The following is a 17,310-nucleotide window of genomic DNA, read 5'->3' as shown; positions in this document are numbered from 1 at the left end:
CTTTCCTGCTCAGAACACCCTTGGATGAGCACGGAAGGTGCTGCCAGAGACCGTTGCTTCCTGGGAAAAATGTTTCGATGGAGGAGGAGAGATGATTTTCTCTCCTGAGCGAGACAAGCCTGCAAGAAGTGAGGGATCTTCTGGGGTCGGTGGTGCAGATTCCACAGGGCTTGGGTTGCTCATGTGCATGTCTTGCTGTCAGAGCAGCAAACCCTTGATCGAGATATGTGCATTTCCTTGTGTGGGAGGGAGGGAGGGAGAGATGGGCCTGAGTAAGTCCTGCGACCCAGCCTTGGCCCCCCAGGGCAGTCTGGGGGCTCCTCGGGGAGGCTGCCACCTCCATGAGATGCACCAGCAACAAAGCCAAATGGACAGATGGACAGACGGACAGTGGAGGAAGAAGCAAGCACTTCAGCTGCTCCTGGGAGAAACCTGCGTGGCGGGAGTTGGGTAGCGGTAGGGGTGGGGGGCTGCGGGGGGGCAGGCACCTAGGTGTCTGGTGTGTGGTTATTTCAGTGTGGCTGTTTGAGCGTTTTCATAATAAAAGCAGAAGATTCTACCAGAAAATATCAGTTTTCTCACACTGTTCCACACAGAGTCTGTTACCACACGGTCCAGCAATTTCTCTCTGCCTCATCAGAGCACACTCAGGAGAACTAAAAACACACCCACATATGCCTTGGCACCCGTGGCCACAGTAGCCATGGTGGAAACAAGCTAGGTGTCCATGGACAGGTGAGCAGACATACACACACGTGTCCCTCCACACATGGGGCGTCCCTCAGCTCTGAAGAAGAGAGAAGCCCTGACACTCGCTACCACGTGGAGGGACCCTGAGAACACGAGCTTAGTGAGAGAAGCAGACACAGAAGGACACGAAGGGTGTGATTCCACTGATGGGAAACGTCCAGAACAGGCTGGTCTACAGACACAGAGAGTGGGTTCCTGGTTGTCAGGGGCTGGGGAGGAGGTGGTGTTGCTTTTGGGGTGCTGGAAAGTTCTGGAACTAGATAGAGGTGCTGGATGCACAACCCTGGGAATGCACTGAAAACCCCTGAATTACACACTGTTTAAAAGGGTGAATTGCATGGCATGTGAATTATATCTCAATAAAGACAAACTAAGATCATGGCATCCGGTCCCATCACTTCCTGGCAAATAGATGGGGAAACAATGGAAACAGTGACAGACTATTTTCTTGGGCTCCAAAATCACTGCAGATGGTGACTGCAGTCATGAAATTAAAAGATGCTTGCTTCTTGGAAGAAAAGCTATGACCAACCTAGACAGCCTATTCAAAAGCAGAGACATTACTTCGCTGACAAACATCTGTATAGTCAAAGCTGTGGTTTTTCCAGTAGTCATGTATGGATGTGAGAGTTGGACCATAAAGGAAGCTGAGTGCTGAAGTATTGATGCTTTTGAACTGTGCTGTTGGAGAAGACTCTTGAGAGTCCCTTGGACTGCAAGGAGATCAAAGCAGTCAATCCTAAAGGAAATCAGTCCTGAATATTCATTGGAAGGACTGATGCCAGAGCTAAAGCTCTGACACTTTGGCCACCTGATGCAAAGAACTGACTCATTGCAAAAGACCCTGATGCTAGGAAAGAGGGAGAAGGCAATGGCACCCCACTCCGGTACTCTTGCCTGGAGAATCCCATGGATGGAGGAGCCTGGTAGGCTGGAGTCCATGGGGTCGCTAAGAGTCGGACACAACTGAGCGACTTCACTTTCACTTTTCACTTTTGTGCATTGGAGAAGGAAATGGCAACCCACTCCAGTATTCTTGCCTGGAGAATCCCAGGGACGGCGGAGCCTGGTGGGCTGCTGTCTATGGGGTCGCACAGAGTCGGACACGACTGAAGTAACTTAGCAGCAGCAGCAGCAGCTAGGAAAGACTGAAGGCAGGAGGAGATGGGGATGACAAAGGATGAGATGGTAGGGTTGTATCACTGACTCGATGGACATGAGTTTGAGCAAGCTCCAGGAGTTGGTGATGGACAGGGAAGCCTGGTGTGCTACAGTGCATGGGGTTGCAAAGAGTTGGACACAACTGAGTGACTGAACTGAAAGATGGTGGTGGTTGATGGTTTAGCTGCTAAGGCATGACTGACTCTTGTGACACCATTGATTGTAGCCCACCAGGCTTTTCTGTCCATGGGATTCTCCCAGCAAGAATACTGGAGTGGGTTATCATGCCCTCCTCCAGGGGACCTTCCCAGCCCAGGAATGGAACCCGGGTCTCCTACATTGCAGGCAAATTCTGAGCCAGCAGAGAAGCCCACTAAACACAGAACCAAAGTCAAAAAGATAAGGAAGGAGATTCGGGGGCCTTTTCTCCATTTCTCCCTTTGGCCCTCAGTGCCCATGGGCCTTGGCCGCGGCTGGCCCTCCCATGCAGCCTGAAAAGTGCAACCCATTTTGTAGGTGGCAAACCCGAGGCCCAAGGCCCGCAGGAGGCTCAAGCAGTTTTATTATTATGGTGTATTGGTCCCCTGATACATCCAGGCCCCTGGCTGCCCTGCTGCAGGATGCCCCTTGGAACACAGAATCAGGGCCACCTCTGGAGGGTCAAGGTGAGGGAGGTGAGCCATTGTGGCGGAGGACCTTCTTGATCCAGGGCATGTAGGGGGCCACAGCGACAGCCACGGGGGGTTTGAAGATGTCGGTGCAATTCTCAGAGCTGAAGGACAGGATTCCAGCCACTTGGCCTCTTTTGCACACCACCGGCCCGCCTGAGTCCCCCTGTGGAGGCAATGGAGCACCAGTCACCTCCTGATGAAGGGGGCCGCTTATCCAGTGGGAGGGGATGGAAGGCTGATTCCAGGGCAGAGACCCCCATCTATCCCCTTCCCCCACCTCCTTTAGTCCCTTCTCAGTTCCTTTCTTGCCTGGTAACTCTCTCTGTGACCCCTTCCCGCCCCAGGGCCTTTGCACATGCTCCGTCTATGCCCTGATGTTTCTAGGTGCTGGAGTTCAAAGCCTAGCTCTGCCACCCGCTGTGTAACCATGGGCAAACTGCTTAGTCTCTCCGTGCCTCAGTTTCTGCACTTGAGAAGTGGGCGCCTGCTCCTTCCCAGCTTCAGGACCTCCAGGGAAGGGAGGGAGCCAGGCTCACCTGGGCGCCCCCACCCCCAGCACCCGCACCTTGCAGGGGGCCTGGTTCTTGGAGTCAGCTGCCAGGCAGATCATGTGGGATCTGATGTTGCCGTGCCAGAACCGACTGTTGTTGCACATCCTGGTGTCCAACACATGCACGTCCAGCTCCTGCAGCACCCTGGCCAGGTTCCCAGGCTGGTGGGTCAGGCCCCAGCCGGCCAGGCTGCACCGGGTGCCTGTGGCCACCACCTGGCGCCCTCGGGGCAATGCCAGGGGCTGGATGGTCCTGCTGGGCTTCACCTTCCCGTCCAGCTGTAGGGACAGGAAGAGGCAGGTGAGTAGGTGAGGGGATGCTGGGGGAGGAGAACACAGCGGGAGGGGCAGTGGGAAGGTGAGTCTGGGGAAGGGGACAGTAGGGGAGGGGAGCCAGGGGGAGGGGACCTGGAACTACCATTCCTCCCACTGGCAGCACCTTTAGCAGCGCGAGGTCATTCTCCAGATGAGGGACTGGCTTGTATTCGGGGTGCCGGACCACCTTCCTGATGTGGTAGATAGGGCTGATCTCTCCCAGCACATGAAGCCCCAGCACAAGCCTCAGCTGCTGCGTCCTGGGGGCGGCAGGGTTGGGGTGTGGGGGTGCTGCAGGATTTGTGGGGGGCGGCAGGCCTGGGTGTGAGCCCCAGCCCTCCCAGGCTCTGGCCCAGGGGCACTCACAGTACTGCACCCCCTCACCCGGCTTCTTTCTGCAGTCCTTCCCCTGCCCAGTCTGGTCTTCTCCCTGCCTCCTCCAGGAAGCCTTCCCTGCTCCCGCCTCACCCCAGACTCCTGTCCAGCCATGCCTGAAGGCTGTCTCTTTTCCATGTTTTCAGTTACTTGAATAAACAGACCCCCTTTGATTACTTCTCTGGGTTTGATCTGCGGTCTTTGTTACTGGCCAGTCCAGAGGTAGGACAGCTCTGGGATGGCTTTACCTGGTGGTTTCACAATGGCGTCATGCACCCAGGTTCCTCTCTGTGTTGGCCCTGCCACCCTCATAGGCCAGCTCTGTCCCTGTGGCCACAGGTGGGAGACACACTCCTGGGTGTCACAAGAGACCCACCTCTGTCCATTTGGAAGGTTCTTTTTTATAGCAAATAAGCTGCCCCCAGGAATCCTCGCAGCCTAATGTCACATACACAAATAAGGTTGCTGTGATGTACTATTGCCTCAGCAATCACTGCAGAGGGGAAGGGGACCCCCTCACAACACTACAGTTGACTTAAATCTCTCCAGACCCACCTCCTGGTGGGAATGGGGAAACCAGGATAGGTCTGGGGACATCTGGTGTGATGGGGTGGGGCTGGGTCACTCACGGCTGGGTCAGGCAGTGGGCAGCTGTCAACACCCAATTTTGGTGCAGGAGCACCCCACCACATTGGTGTAAGCCAGACTTCTGCAGCGAGACCATGTATGGGCGTGAGTGGGGGACAGCGTCTCGACCCCCGATGATGTGGGTCTCAAAGGTGTTGCCTCCTGGGGAGAGGGAGAGAAAAGGCCAGGTTAGGACTGGGTGCCCCACCCCTGCCTTGACACTCTGACTCCAGCTCCAAGGCCCTGGATGGAATGTTCTGGAATTAGACTATGGTGATAGTTGCACAACTCCAAATGCGCTAAAATTCTCTGACTTGTACCCTTTAACTGGGTAAATTGCATAGTATGTGAATGACATCTCAATAAAGCTGCCATAAAAATTGTTTTAAAACCAATCATGGGGACTTACCAGTTTTCCAATGCAGGGACAAGGATTGGATCCCACATGCCCTGGGATGTGGCCAGAAATTTTTTGGAAAATTGTGAATTAAAAGTGATTGATAAAAAGCATTTTAATGTAAATTAGCTTAAAAAAATCTACCTGTGATTCCCCATCATGCTTTAATTTTTAAAATCTGTTTTTAAAAATTTTGGCCGTGCTGCATGGCATGTGGGATCTTAGCTCCCTGGCTAGGGGTCAAACCCATGCCCCCTGCAGTGGAAACATGACTCCTAACTCCTGGGCCACCAGGGAAGTCCCTCCTTCATGTGTTAAACATCCAAACTCCTCATGACCCACAAGACACACCTCAGCTGACCCTGCTTCCTTCACACTTGCCCCCATCCCCTCCAGCACTCCGGTCTCCCTGCTGTTGATGGATGGATGATGGATGAGGATGGATGGATAACAGATGGATGGATGCATGCATGGAATGGAAGAAAGGAAAGAAGGAAGGGAGAAAGGATGATGGGTGGGTGGTGGGAACCCCTATCCTGCTGGGTCACCAGTTGATCACAGTGAACCTGGCTGGATAACAATCCAGCCAGGCCAGCATGGTGGGATGCCCACCATCCCACCCAGTCTGCATCTCATGCTCCCAGGTGCCATTTATGAACAAGTGTATACAATCTGGGGAGGTAGCCAGCTGGGGCTGAAATTCCAGCTCCGTCCCTCCTAGCGGGGCGGTCGTGTGAAGGCTGCCTCGCTCGTGGGGCTGTGGTTTCCTTCTCTGCACTTCCTGGGTGCTGCTGGGGAGCAAACAGCCTGCACCTGTCCCACATGCTGCGAATCCAGCTCCACCAGAGCCCCACGGCCGCCTCTCAAGACAACGACCAGGCGCACATGCGCGACCTCACCCTGGAGAGGCCTGGTGGGATCCACCATGAAGGGGCGAATACAGCGCCCCTCCGTGGTTCCTCCGGAAAATGCATCATCCGAGCCCAGCCTGGGGACTCAGCCCAGGGCCGCGGTCGGAGGACTTGAGGGAGATGGAGATGCTACCAGAGCACAGGGGACCGAGAACAGCAGGACGACTAGATCCTGCTCACTGAGGACACCGTGTGGACAACTGGAGTGAGGTCTGTAGGTGAGCTGAGGGGAAGGATGCTGAGAATCCATCCTGTGACAGGATGGCCTGTTCCCAGCACATACACATAACCCGCCCCCCACCCCCGACACACACACATAAGCACACGGACACACATACGCACACGCACACATATGCACACGCACACACACACATACATGCCAAAGCGTTTAGGGGTGAGGGGCAGTGCATCTAAATCTCATTCTCAAATGGTTCAGGAAAATAATGATAAACACATATTTGTATTTTGTATACACACCAAGGGGTGGGGTAGGTTGGGGGGGATGATAAAGCAATGGAGGCAAAATGTTTACCACCGAGGGATTAGGAGAAAAGGAAAGTTGTCTGCAGGACTCTCCTGATTTCTCTGTGAAAGTGGAAAGAAGTCAGAAGGAAAAAAATGGGGGGGCTTCCCTGGTGGTCCCGAGGCTAGGACTCTGTACTTCCAGTGCAGGGGGCGTGGGTTTGGTCCCTGGTGAGGGAACTAGATCCCACATTCAGTGACTAAGAATTCACATGTCAAAACTAAAGATCCTGCTTGCTGCAACAAAGATTGATGATCTTGCGTGCCACCAAAGATTCGGTGCAGCCAAAATAAACACATTTTTCTTTTTAATTCAAGAAAGGAAAAGAACCTCACATCTGCCAAGCCTTGCCCTCACCCTCAGGCCTCACTCAGAAGAAGTCATGACAGCCATATGGAGATGAAACTGACAGACCCTTGGTCACCCAAGCTGTGAAACCAAAATCTTCCCCAACAGCAAGTCCCATCACCCCAGGAAGAAGCCCCGAACTGTTAGCAACCCACTTCACACCTTTTTTTTTCTTTAATGGTTGCTTTTTCTTTTTTTCACTTTTTAAAAGACTGATGTACAGTTGATTTACCATGTGTTAGTTTCAGGTGTATAGCAAATATATATATATATATATATATATATATATATATAAAATATATATATATTATTCAGTTATATACATATACATGTATATTATATATATATTCATCCCTGGGTCTGGAAGATCCCCTGAAGGAGGGCATGGCAATCCACTCCAGGATTCTTGCCTGGAGAATCTCATGGACAGAAGAGCCTGGCGGGCTACAGTCTACGGGGTTGTGAAGAGCTGGACATGACTGAGTGACTAACACTCACATTTATATTCTTTTTCAGGTTCTTTTTCAATTTTAGGTTATTACAGGATATTTGGTATAGTTCCCTGTGCCAAACAGTAGAACCTTGCTGTATGTTTTATATATACTTGTAGTTATTTAGTCACTAAGTCACGTCTGACTCTTTGTGACCCCATGAACTATATAGCCCCCGCGGCTCCTCTGTCCATGGGATTTCTCAGGCAAGAATACTGGAGTGGATTGCCAGTTTTTCTCAGGGGGATCTTCCCGACTCAAGGATCAAACCCTCATCTCTTGTGTCTCCTGCATTGGGAGGCAAATTCTTTACCGCTGAGCCACCTGGGAAGCCCTTTATGTATCTGTTAATTCGAAACTTCTAATTTATTCCTTTTTTTTTTAATTTAAAAATTTTGGCCATCCTGAATGATAGCTTTCAGGATCTTATTTCTCTGACCAGGGATCAAACCCATGTCCCCTGCAATGGAAGCTTAGAGTCCCAACCAGGGGACCAACAGAGAAGCCCCCCACTCCACTTTAAATAAAAAAAATATTGTTGGAGGAAAGTGAAGCTCCCTCCCTGCCGCCCCGCTTCCTGCTCTGGAGCCTCCTTCCAGAAATATTTCATCTGGGGAAGGGGAACGGGCTCAGAAGAGAAACCCTCAGGACGACGGGCGTCCTCCGCCCTTTGCTCTTTGCTTTCCCCACAAGCTCTTTTCGAGGCTGTTTCATGGACAGCCATCTCGTGCTCTGGGGGCCACTGACGTTTTTTCAGTGAGTCCTGTCTGGGGACAGGGAAATTGTATCCAGTCTGTTTCTTCACCCCCCTGCCCTGCCCCTCGCCATGGACCCTGGGTGCCGCAGCTCCAGCCTCAGGGTCCCCACCTCGCTCACCTGCCCACAGGGCTTCCAGGACCACCAGCAGGAGCAGCATCTTGGATCTGGGGGCCTCCACGGTTCTGGCCCCGAGCCCCAGCACAGTTCACACCCACCCTTCCTGTGGGGGAGGGAGGTGACATTCACAGCTGCGGATGATTCCACATCACCCCCAGGTGTTTCTGAAAGATATGCACTCTTTGGAGACAAAACCCCGTCACCATGATCACATCTGAAAAATTTACAGGAATCCCTATTGAGCATCTAATACCCCGTCATGTTCCACCTCCCAGCTCAGCCGTGGTGTTGTGTGGTTTCAGCTCCATCATTTCCTTGCCCTGTTGTCTCATTGTGGCAAAATACGCACACCATAAATGCAGCATCCTAACTGTATTTAAATGCACAGCTTATGGCATTAGGTACGTTCACATTGTCATGGGATCACCCTCACCATCATCTCCAGAACGTCATCTTCCCAAACTGAAGCTCTGTCCTCATGAAACAGACTCCCCAGCCCCACCCCCAGCCTGTGGCCCCACTAAATACTTCCTGTCTCTGGATCTGACTCCTCTAGGGACCTCCTGTGAGTGGAATCAGTGTGTGTCCTTCTGGATCTGGTTTCTCTGAGTATTATGTTCTCAAGGTTCATACATGGTGTAGCAGGTGTCAGAATCTTTCTTTCTAAAGGCAGAATAATATTCCAGCTTGTGGAGGGACCACATTGTATTTATCCATCATCTGTGTGTTTATCCCTCCATCTGTCCATGGATATCTGGGGTCTTTTAGATTTTGGCTGTTATGAATAAAGATGGTATGAAACTCATTTGTTATGAGCACCCTGGGGCTCCTGCAAGTCTAAGGGTCCTAGCCAGGCTCATCTGGGTCCTCCCTCCTTCAGTTCACCCTTCTCCTTGCAGCCCTCAACACCATGGGACCCAGACCAGCCAATCAGAGCATTCCCTATACCCTCTGGCCATAGAGATTGGTTGTGGGCAGAGGACCAATTTAAACCCTGCACCAGCTCAGTGAAGACGAGGGCCCATTTTTCTTCTGGAACTTTCCAGAAACAGCCTTCATGCTGCTGGACTTGGAAAGATACCAGCCTGGTATCACCCTGGTGGGACCAGGGTGAGAGGCTTCTGCCTGAAAATGAGGAAGCTGACCACATACTCAGTGCCTGAAACCACATGCATTTACTCTCTCGTGGGGCAAACATCCACATGTGGGTTCCTCTGGGGCTCCAGAGAATCATTTCCTGCCCTTCCAGTCTAAAGACACAGATGCCGGGGGTCGGGGAATGGACATTTTTGGAGCTGCTCTTCTGCTGCCCACAGGTTGGGGAGTGACAAGAGTCTGGGCTGGAGCCAGTGCTATGCCTGAAACCCCTGCCCGCCAGTCATGGAAGTCACACTTGAGTCGGTGTGAATTGGGTTTTCCTCTCCTGTGATACTGAAAGGGTCGTGATAAATAAATATGACTTGGCTGAAAAATGGGTCACAGAGGCAGACAGGCTCATCCCAGTACTGGCTCTGCAGCAGGGGCCTACTGTCCACCTCTCCTTCAGTGGCGTCTGGCACACAAGGCTCTGGAGCCATTTCCGCATAGGAGGGTGTGAGGCCAGAGTTAGGTTTAAGAGAAATGGGTATTTATAGTGTGTTCTTATGTCCAACCTTGTTTAATCCTAATGACCCCAGGAAGCAGGTTTCGTTAGTGTTTGGGGCTGGGAGAGGGGGTTGTTCATCAGATTTACCAGGTAAAAAAAACTGGGCAACAGCTTATATTTGAGTTTCAGATACACAAGTAACTTTTTGGTACAATTAAGTCCCAGACATTACATGGGATTACACTTATTCCATGTATCCCATTACATGTTTACCTGAAGTCCACAAGGCAGACCCAAGCTTGAGATGAGACCCCGGTTAGAAGGATAGGACTCCTAGGCCTTGGTCAGTTGTGTGGATCCAAGCCACAAGCCTCACTCTCTGGAGGGCAGCCCATGTCCCTTCCCTTTGCTTCCGGGCTCATACCTGCCCCTGCTTGTCCTGTGCAGAGGTGGCAGTGCCAGGTCACTCAGGTGGCAGAAACTGTTCTGACGCTGGGCTCTTATTCTCCAGGCCCCAAGGCTCTGGTCACCTCAGTGGTGGAGGGTGAACCCCCAACCTACACAAGCCAAGTGTGAAGCAGGGTGAATGCTGAGTCTGGGCCCGTCATTACATGGCAGCGAAAGCCTAGGGGCAGGGGGAACGGGTCCCAGGAGCAGAAGGGCTGGACCCCCAGGCCTGAGGGTTATGGCAGGTTGCAGACGCGCCTATAAACGACCAGGAAGTGTTTCTGACTTCTGACACAGAGGCTGTGTTACCATCACTCAAGCTTTAAAGCTGCAGCTCAAAAGCAGCTAAATGTGGGTGAAGAAATGAGTATGTCTTTGTTCCAATAAAACTTTTATTTACAAAATGGGCAGTGACAAAGCCTGGCTGGAGGCCTTGGCTGCGGGCTCTGGGGTCTCCACACTGGCTGGTGGCTCCTACGGCCTGGGCACCAGCGCCTACTGGGTTCAAAGGACACACAGCCCTGGACACCACCAGCATGGAGGACACTGGCCGGGAGCTGGAGCTCAGTACCCCCAGGGCCTCTCAGCCCCAAGTGCGCCCCCGGGGCCCTTCCTGCCCAGAGCCCAGGTCCCTGTGGCCCCTCCCCCTAGTCAGACGACCCAACAGGAGGCCCCGGGAGCTTCCAGGCTCAGGGGGGCGGCTGAAGTCTCCCGTTGTGGATCATATGCCCGTCACTAGAGCCTGTGCCCTTGCCTGGGTCCCACCGACCTTGGGGCCAAGGAGAGGTTGGTCCTTGGGCTTCTCATAAAGTTGCTTTATTTAAATTCCAAACAAACCAAAGCAAAGAGAAGAGGTGACCCCAAGTCAATCCGTCCACTCACAAGCCGGGACCCTGAGTCTCCGGCCTGCAGGCGGGGCAGGCAGGCTAGGGTCCCTGAGCAGCGTCTGGCCCACGCGGTGCCCAGGGACGCGAGCCCGGCGGCCTCCCTGGAGGCGGAGATGGGGTGGACGGCGCCGGGCCACGCGGCGCCCGGAGGTAGTGGCGGCGGCAGACAGTCGGGCGGCTGAGGTAAAATTTGTAAGTTTATTCGCAGGGATGTAGTGTCAGGACTCTTCGGTGCCTGAGTCATCCTCATCGTCCCCGAAGCAGCTGTCAGCCTCAGCCTCGCCATCCTCGTAGTAGTCGTCATAGAAGAGGTCGGAGCCCTCGTCCGGCACTGGGGCCTTGGTCTTCACACAGTACTCAGCCAGTGTGGTGGGTACCTTCACGCCATCCCGCTCTGCATCCACCTTGGTCCCCAGGACCTGCTTTCTGCGGAGAGACACAGGTCAGCCTTGCTGTGGTCGGTGGCCCCAGACCCGCGCAGGCGCTCCCGTGGAACAGTGCAGGGTACCCAGGGGTGACACCAGCACCAGGGGGCGCCCAGAGCAGACGGAGCCAGATCCCTCAAGGGACAGCCCATGTGTGCCCCAGAAACCCAGGGGTTTCTGCTCACACACAGGTGCACACGCACACACATGTGCACAGAATGGGGTGACCATGGGCTAAGGAAGAGGCGGAGCGTGGGTTCTGAACCAGGAAGGTGTCAGCTCATCAGGAAGAGAAACACAGATCCCAGCTGCTGAGGAAAAAGCTGGGTGAAGTGGGAGCAGCCAGGGTGCTGGGCCGGCTCTGTAGGCGGGGGAATTGCTCAGCACCGCAGGGGAAGGCCGGCCACAGGGCGGTGCCCCCAGCAGATGCTCAGCACACTGCCGCCAGGCCGGGTCCCAAGTCCTCCCCTCTCTTCACTTGAGTATTTTGCCATGACTGGCATCACGTCTTCTGCATGTGCTTCCCCACTGGGGCTCTGACTGCACCTGCTGCCCCTGGGGTCCCACCTTCCGACGGTGCCGCTGGGCTCTCTTGAGCTCTCGCCGTGAGGTCGCGAGGCTGGCCCACAGGCACAGGTCTCTACAGCTCCGCAGGCACAGCAACACAGCAGGTGAGTGTGGGTGCTGGTGAGAACAAGGACTCATTTCTCAGGGTAAATGCTGGGGGTGGGGGAAGAGACTAGGTCGTCATGGAAACACGCGTCTGACCTACTTGCTTTTCTAAGACACAAAGAACAGACCAAAAACCTCCTCAGAAGAGACTTATGAAAGAGTTAAGTTTGTCGTGACATTAGGTCACAAGTCCCAAGAGAACAAGTGAGAAAGAGCAGTGATCACAGACCAGCTCACAGGACACAGCAGACACAACCAGGTGGAATGTGCAGGCCCAGGGGCGCTGTTGGCACGGCCGGCACTCAGGGGAGTTTTGTATAGACTCTCCCGCCAGGTCATGTACCCTGCTCACAGGGGAGAGAACAGGAGGCCAGGGTAATGAGAGCGCTCCCCTGGCCAACTCCTGACAGATGCACTGCTTTCATAGCCAGGAAAAAATGACTTTCCTTAAATGAAGACCTTTCCTAAACACGCTGATCCCACCCGGCTTTGCTGCCTTTAGAAAATGATTCCAAGTCTCAGAACTGCAGCGCCAGTGAGACTCACTTTCATGAGGTGAGAAAACAGACCACCTTGCACAGCTTGGGCCTGGTCACACATGGAGAACCCACTCCTGAGGAGACCCGTGGGGAAAAGCCAAGGGCCAAGCGCACATGATCACGCCCCAGTGTGCAGGGTCTTCACACAGGGCAGAGCAGGGGTCGGGAATCACTGCCCTTCTAGTTACAAAACCAGGGAAGGTGGCAAGACCCTGCTGAATCCTGGCAGACAGCAGGGTGTGTTAACTCCATGTGAGGTACATGCCCTCACACCACACACACGAGACACACACACATGCCCCACAACACACACAGCATGTCCACATGTGACGGTACATACGTGGACCACACGCTTCATGAGAGAAAAATCCTGGCCTTTCTGGCAGGAGGAGGAGGGCCCAGACCCCTGGGCCGCTCACCGGATGATGTCCGTGTACTCGCGGTCCTTGCCTTTGCTCTCTTTCCACTTCCTGTACATCACAGAGGCGTCCACGTTGGCTGGCGAGAAGGTGTTGGGTTCGTTGAGGAGGGAGATGACACTCAGGAGGATGGTCCTGGAGGAGCAGGAGTCGGCGTGGGGGAATCCATGGCCCAGAGTACTGCCTGGGAGCCTCCCACCCTGACCCTCATCCTCTGCCGCATGCCTAGCTCCTGGGATAGGACGTGGGGTGGGCAGCCAAGGCCAGGACCACCTTTGCTCAGGTAAAGCAGGCTTGTCCCCTCCCCAGGGTGTTCCTCCTGCAAAATGGTTTCCCCAGGCCACCCACGCTCAGACCTGGGCTGAATGAAGGGCGCCGGGTGTAAGGCAGGGTGAGCGTAGCCCGCAGGACAAAGGGGACTGTGTTCTCTGGGGCTCAAGGAAGGAGGGGGGACCCCTGGGGTAGGCAGACAGGATTCCCCGAAAAGTGAAAGTCACCGTGTCTGACTCTTCGCAACCCCATGGACTATACAGTCCATGGAATTCTCCAGATCAGAATACTGGAGTGGGTAGCCTTTCCGGTCTCCAGGGGATCTTCCCAACCCAGGGACTGAACCCAGGTCTCCCGCACTGCAGGCGGATTCTTTACAGCCGAGCCACAAGGGAAGTCCAGGATTCCCTGAGAATGTTACCAAAGGTGGGTGGGGTAGTGGGTGGCAAAAATGGGGGAAAGGCTGGCAGAGACAGGGCGTGTGTGTGCAAGGACAGGAAGTTGCGCTCGCTCCGTGTCCACCCCCCAGGGCGGGCCTGTCTGATGCCCTCACCTGACATTCTGCGTGGGGTTCCACCGCTCCGAGGGCAGCTCCCCGCTCTGGGGGTCATCCACCGGAGGGTGGAGAATAGAGATGCAAACGTCCCCAGTCTGTGAGATATGGGGGGGCAGGGAAGGGTCAGCACCCACATGGCTCCTGTCCCCATGCCCCCCTACCCTCACATGGCCCAAGGGCATGCTCACCTCGTAGATGTTGGGGTGCCACATCTTGGTCAGGAACCGAAAGGCGGGAGGGGAGTAAGGGTAGTCGATGGGGAACTTGAGGCGTGCCTGGTGGGGGGAGAGCAGAGGGCTCAGTGAGTCAGGCCACCCACAGCAGTTGGCCTGGGACCCGCCTGCCTCTGGCGCCCCTCACGGGCCTGGGGTGTTCATGGAGTCACCTGAGCCAAGCCGACCCTGGTTCCTGCCTTGTTGCCAGGTGTGGGCAGCCCTGGGGAGCAGCTCCAAGGCCTGTGGTGGGACCAGAGCCCGGGGCTGGCTACCTGAGCACCATGCTGGGCGCCCAGCCTCAGTCTCCAGCTCGTGGGGAGGATTAAAATAGATGCGTGTTCACTAGGCAGGCACTGGGGGTGGAGATGAGTCAGCGCCGGGCCCTCTGCCTGCAGGTGTCAGCCCTGGGGTGTCAGAAGGTAGCCGGGAAGGTCATGGGAAGACAGAGGAGGGCCCCTGGGGGAGATCTGTGTCCCCGACTCAGCCTGTTCATGCCCCAGTCCAGGGACCCTGTCAGTGCTTCAGGCTCTCGGGGCCCCATGGGGCACCTCTGCTATGTCCCCTCTCCTCCTATCATTGGAGAATCACCCTCTAGGATAGGAGACACTGGGGTCAAGGGGGAGGCTCTCTGTTCTGGAGTGAGCCAACTCTGAACTCAGGTCTCAGACCCTGCCCCATCGTCTCCTGCAAGCCCAGGGCTGGGTTTCTAAGTGACAGCCCGAGCCCAGCTGAGGCCTCTTCTGCCCCAGGCACCCACCAGGTCCCAGAGGTGCCTTCACCACTGTGTCAACTGAGGCTCGGTGGAAAGTAACATGCCCAGGGGCGCACAGCATGCAGCTGTGGAGGGACTCCCCGACCCGGTCTCTGGGGCACCCCTCAGCACAGCACACGCTTCCTGGGGCCCCTGCAGCTCATAAGGGGGAACGGGTGAGGCTGGGCGGCTGAGAGGGAGGCACTGAGAAACCATGGTGACCCCCAGGCACTTCTAGCACCCACGTCCTCTCCCCACTGAGCACCCAACCACAGTGTGACAGGAGGATCCAAGGGTGGCAGAACCACCGTGGGTCCCTTGCTGCCTTCCTTAAGGCCAGCCGACAGCAGACAGGATCAGGTGCGCCCCCTCTCCAGGCCATCCTTCTCTAGAAAACCAGGCTTATACCAAAACTGCCCGGGAGGCCCTACCCACAATCCCTTGCAAACAGTAGGCAACAGCCAGGAACCCAGGTTCGTTCTTTTCAGGCCAGAGTCCTGGCCTGGCCTTAGGTAGGACTCCCTATTCCTGCTCTGAGCGGGGCTCTTATCCTCACAGTCAGCTGCTCCCAGGACAAAAGGGGGTTGTGGGAGGGGGGGCTGGTCAAACCATTTGGTGATCAGCCCCAAACGCAGGCCCTGTGTGGAGAAGATGGACTCCAGATCAGATCTCAGCCTAGGGCTGTCGACTTGCAATCCCCCATCCAACTCTGGCAACCAGAGAACCTCAACAAGGGATCACCCCAGTAGTTCAGCTTGCTCCCTTAAGGCCAACAGCAGGCTTGGCTAAAATGCTAGCCAAGAGTGCAAACACAGACATCTGCCAGGGCAGCACCAGCCTGCCCCGCTCCCGCCCAGGCCTCCCAGCCAGGCCCACTGGGACCTTGGCAGGCAGTGACCGTGTTCCAGCCGTGAGTCCAGGACCCACCTCCCTCGCAAGGCAACCCCCTGCCTTATCCCCCTTGCTTAAGGAGCAAAGTCCTTTGATCTGGGAGATATCCTCCCAAGGCCACATCTGGACTCACAGCCTGTTCAGGTTTTGGCCTGAGTTCTAGTCCACACTGGACTGAGACACAGCCAGTCCCAGGGACAGCCCATGCCTCACTGCTCCCAACAATGGTTATTAACAGGGAACTGCTCAGAACTCAGTCACCACAAAGGGCCTAGGAGCGGCCCAGAGCAAGCAATTCAGGCCCAAAAAGCTGCTTGATCAGCAGGACAGGAGAAATGCCAGCTAGGCCACAGAGGAGCCAGAGCTTCTGAGGCCGGGCCTGTGTGGGTTCTGCAGTGTGGCTCCCAGGAACAGGACAAAATGTGGGCAAGAGGATCGAACGGAACAGGTTATGTAAAGATCATGGTGAAGCCCAGAGGACCTGGCCCACTGCTACTTGCCAGGGTGGCCGCTTTCCAAGCCAATCCTGGCCGCCAAGCCCATCCAGGCCTTTGTTGGAACCCGAGCAAGCAGCCGAGCCAGCCCCCAGGCAGCAGGCCTCCCTTCCCTTTCCCAAGGCCAGGGCTCTTCACAACAGTGCTGGCCGGTCCTGGGGAGGCCTCTTTGTCTGCTCTGGGCAGCAAGTACAGGCGGGAGGAGGGGGGCGGGCACCAGGGCCTGGGGGAAGCAAAGGCCATGCACCCAAAGGGACAGGATGGTCCCGGGTCTCCCCACTGGAGGCTTGAAGTGGCCTTAGGGGACCTGGCGCTTCTCAAGGACTCTTGGGGCTGGAGAGGAAGAGGGGGTGACCGAGGGCCCTCAACACACCAGAGGAGACCAGGCAGAGGAGCAAGGGGAGGGGGCCCCGCGAGAAGGAGGAGGAAGAAAGGAACCCCACGAGGAGCAGGGACAGTGGGAGTGGGCCCCGCCAGGGGAGTGGGGAGGGGACAGAGGTGGGGGAGGGGGCCCGAAGAGCTGGAGAAGGGGTCGCCACCCCTCCCACCCCGCCGCTCACCTTGAAGTAGCCGCCCTCGTAGTACGTGTTGGGGGGTCCGAAGATGGCCACCTCCCAGTTGTACAGGTCGCCCTCGTCCACCAGGGTCACCCGGAAGCCCTCCACCGGCTCCTCTTGCAGCCCCTTGAGCTCCAGCAACAACGCCTTCTGCGAGCTGGGCACCAGCGGCCGGGCCATGGCGGCGGCGGAAGGGCCCGGGGCCCGGGGCGCGTGGGGCCGGGGGGCCGCGGGGCCGCGGGACGGGCCGGGGCCGGCTTCCTCCTCTGCGCCGCCGCCGCCGCCTCCGCCGCCGCCGCCCGGAGCCCCCGGGCGCTCCACTCGTTCTGCGCCGCCGCCTGGTGCTTGCCTCCGCTGCCGCGCCCCGCCCCCGCCGAGTGCGCCTGCGCGCCGCCCGCCCCGATCGCGCCTGCGCGCCCGCCCGCGGGGCACGCCGGGAAGCGACCCCTCCCCCGGCCGCCGAGCGCGCCGCCGGGAGCCGGGGGCCGCGCGCGCAGGCGCTTTGGCGCTTCCGATCCCCTGGAAGGCCGCCGCCGCCCCGGCTCGGACTAGCTCCCCGGACGCCTGTGCGTGGGGCCGCGGGCAGGGCAGCGCTGCGCCGCTCTGC

General features: G+C 56.2%; 2 protein-coding genes across 7 annotated transcripts; both read right to left on the bottom strand.

The window, feature by feature from the left end:
- Window positions 1-1,897: 1,897 nt before the first annotated feature.
- GZMM (granzyme M) lies at window positions 1,898-8,201 on the bottom strand. Its single transcript, XM_061423256.1, has 5 exons — window positions 7,996-8,201; window positions 4,452-4,611; window positions 3,572-3,707; window positions 3,148-3,411; window positions 1,898-2,745 (listed from the first exon to the last, which is right to left on the bottom strand). Exons 1-5 carry the CDS (start codon window positions 8,033-8,035, stop codon window positions 2,572-2,574), a joined length of 774 nt encoding a protein of 257 aa, XP_061279240.1. The 5' UTR covers window positions 8,036-8,201; the 3' UTR covers window positions 1,898-2,571.
- A 2,626-nt stretch (window positions 8,202-10,827) lies between these two features.
- CDC34 (cell division cycle 34, ubiqiutin conjugating enzyme) lies at window positions 10,828-17,290 on the bottom strand. 6 transcript variants are annotated; one of them, XM_061423248.1, is made up of 6 exons: window positions 16,707-17,280; window positions 13,984-14,070; window positions 13,793-13,890; window positions 12,970-13,104; window positions 11,907-12,023; window positions 10,828-11,340 (listed from the first exon to the last, which is right to left on the bottom strand). In XM_061423248.1, the coding sequence occupies exons 1-6, from the start codon at window positions 16,881-16,883 to the stop codon at window positions 11,133-11,135; spliced, it is 822 nt and encodes a 273-aa protein (XP_061279232.1). In that variant the 5' UTR covers window positions 16,884-17,280; the 3' UTR covers window positions 10,828-11,132. The 6 variants fall into 6 exon arrangements, with proteins under 6 accessions (XP_061279232.1, XP_061279233.1, XP_061279234.1 ...); XM_061423251.1 differs by having other exon boundaries at window positions 11,200-11,336; window positions 16,707-17,281; XM_061423249.1 differs by lacking the exon at window positions 13,793-13,890 and having other exon boundaries at window positions 10,828-11,336; window positions 16,707-17,288.
- Window positions 17,291-17,310: the final 20 nt, after the last annotated feature.

Source organism: Bos javanicus, chromosome 7 (genome assembly GCF_032452875.1).
Source record: "Bos javanicus breed banteng chromosome 7, ARS-OSU_banteng_1.0, whole genome shotgun sequence".
Taxonomy (NCBI): Eukaryota; Metazoa; Chordata; class Mammalia; order Artiodactyla; family Bovidae; genus Bos; species Bos javanicus.
Note: the sequence above shows the minus strand (reverse complement) of the source record. Positions and strands in the feature narration are given on the sequence as shown.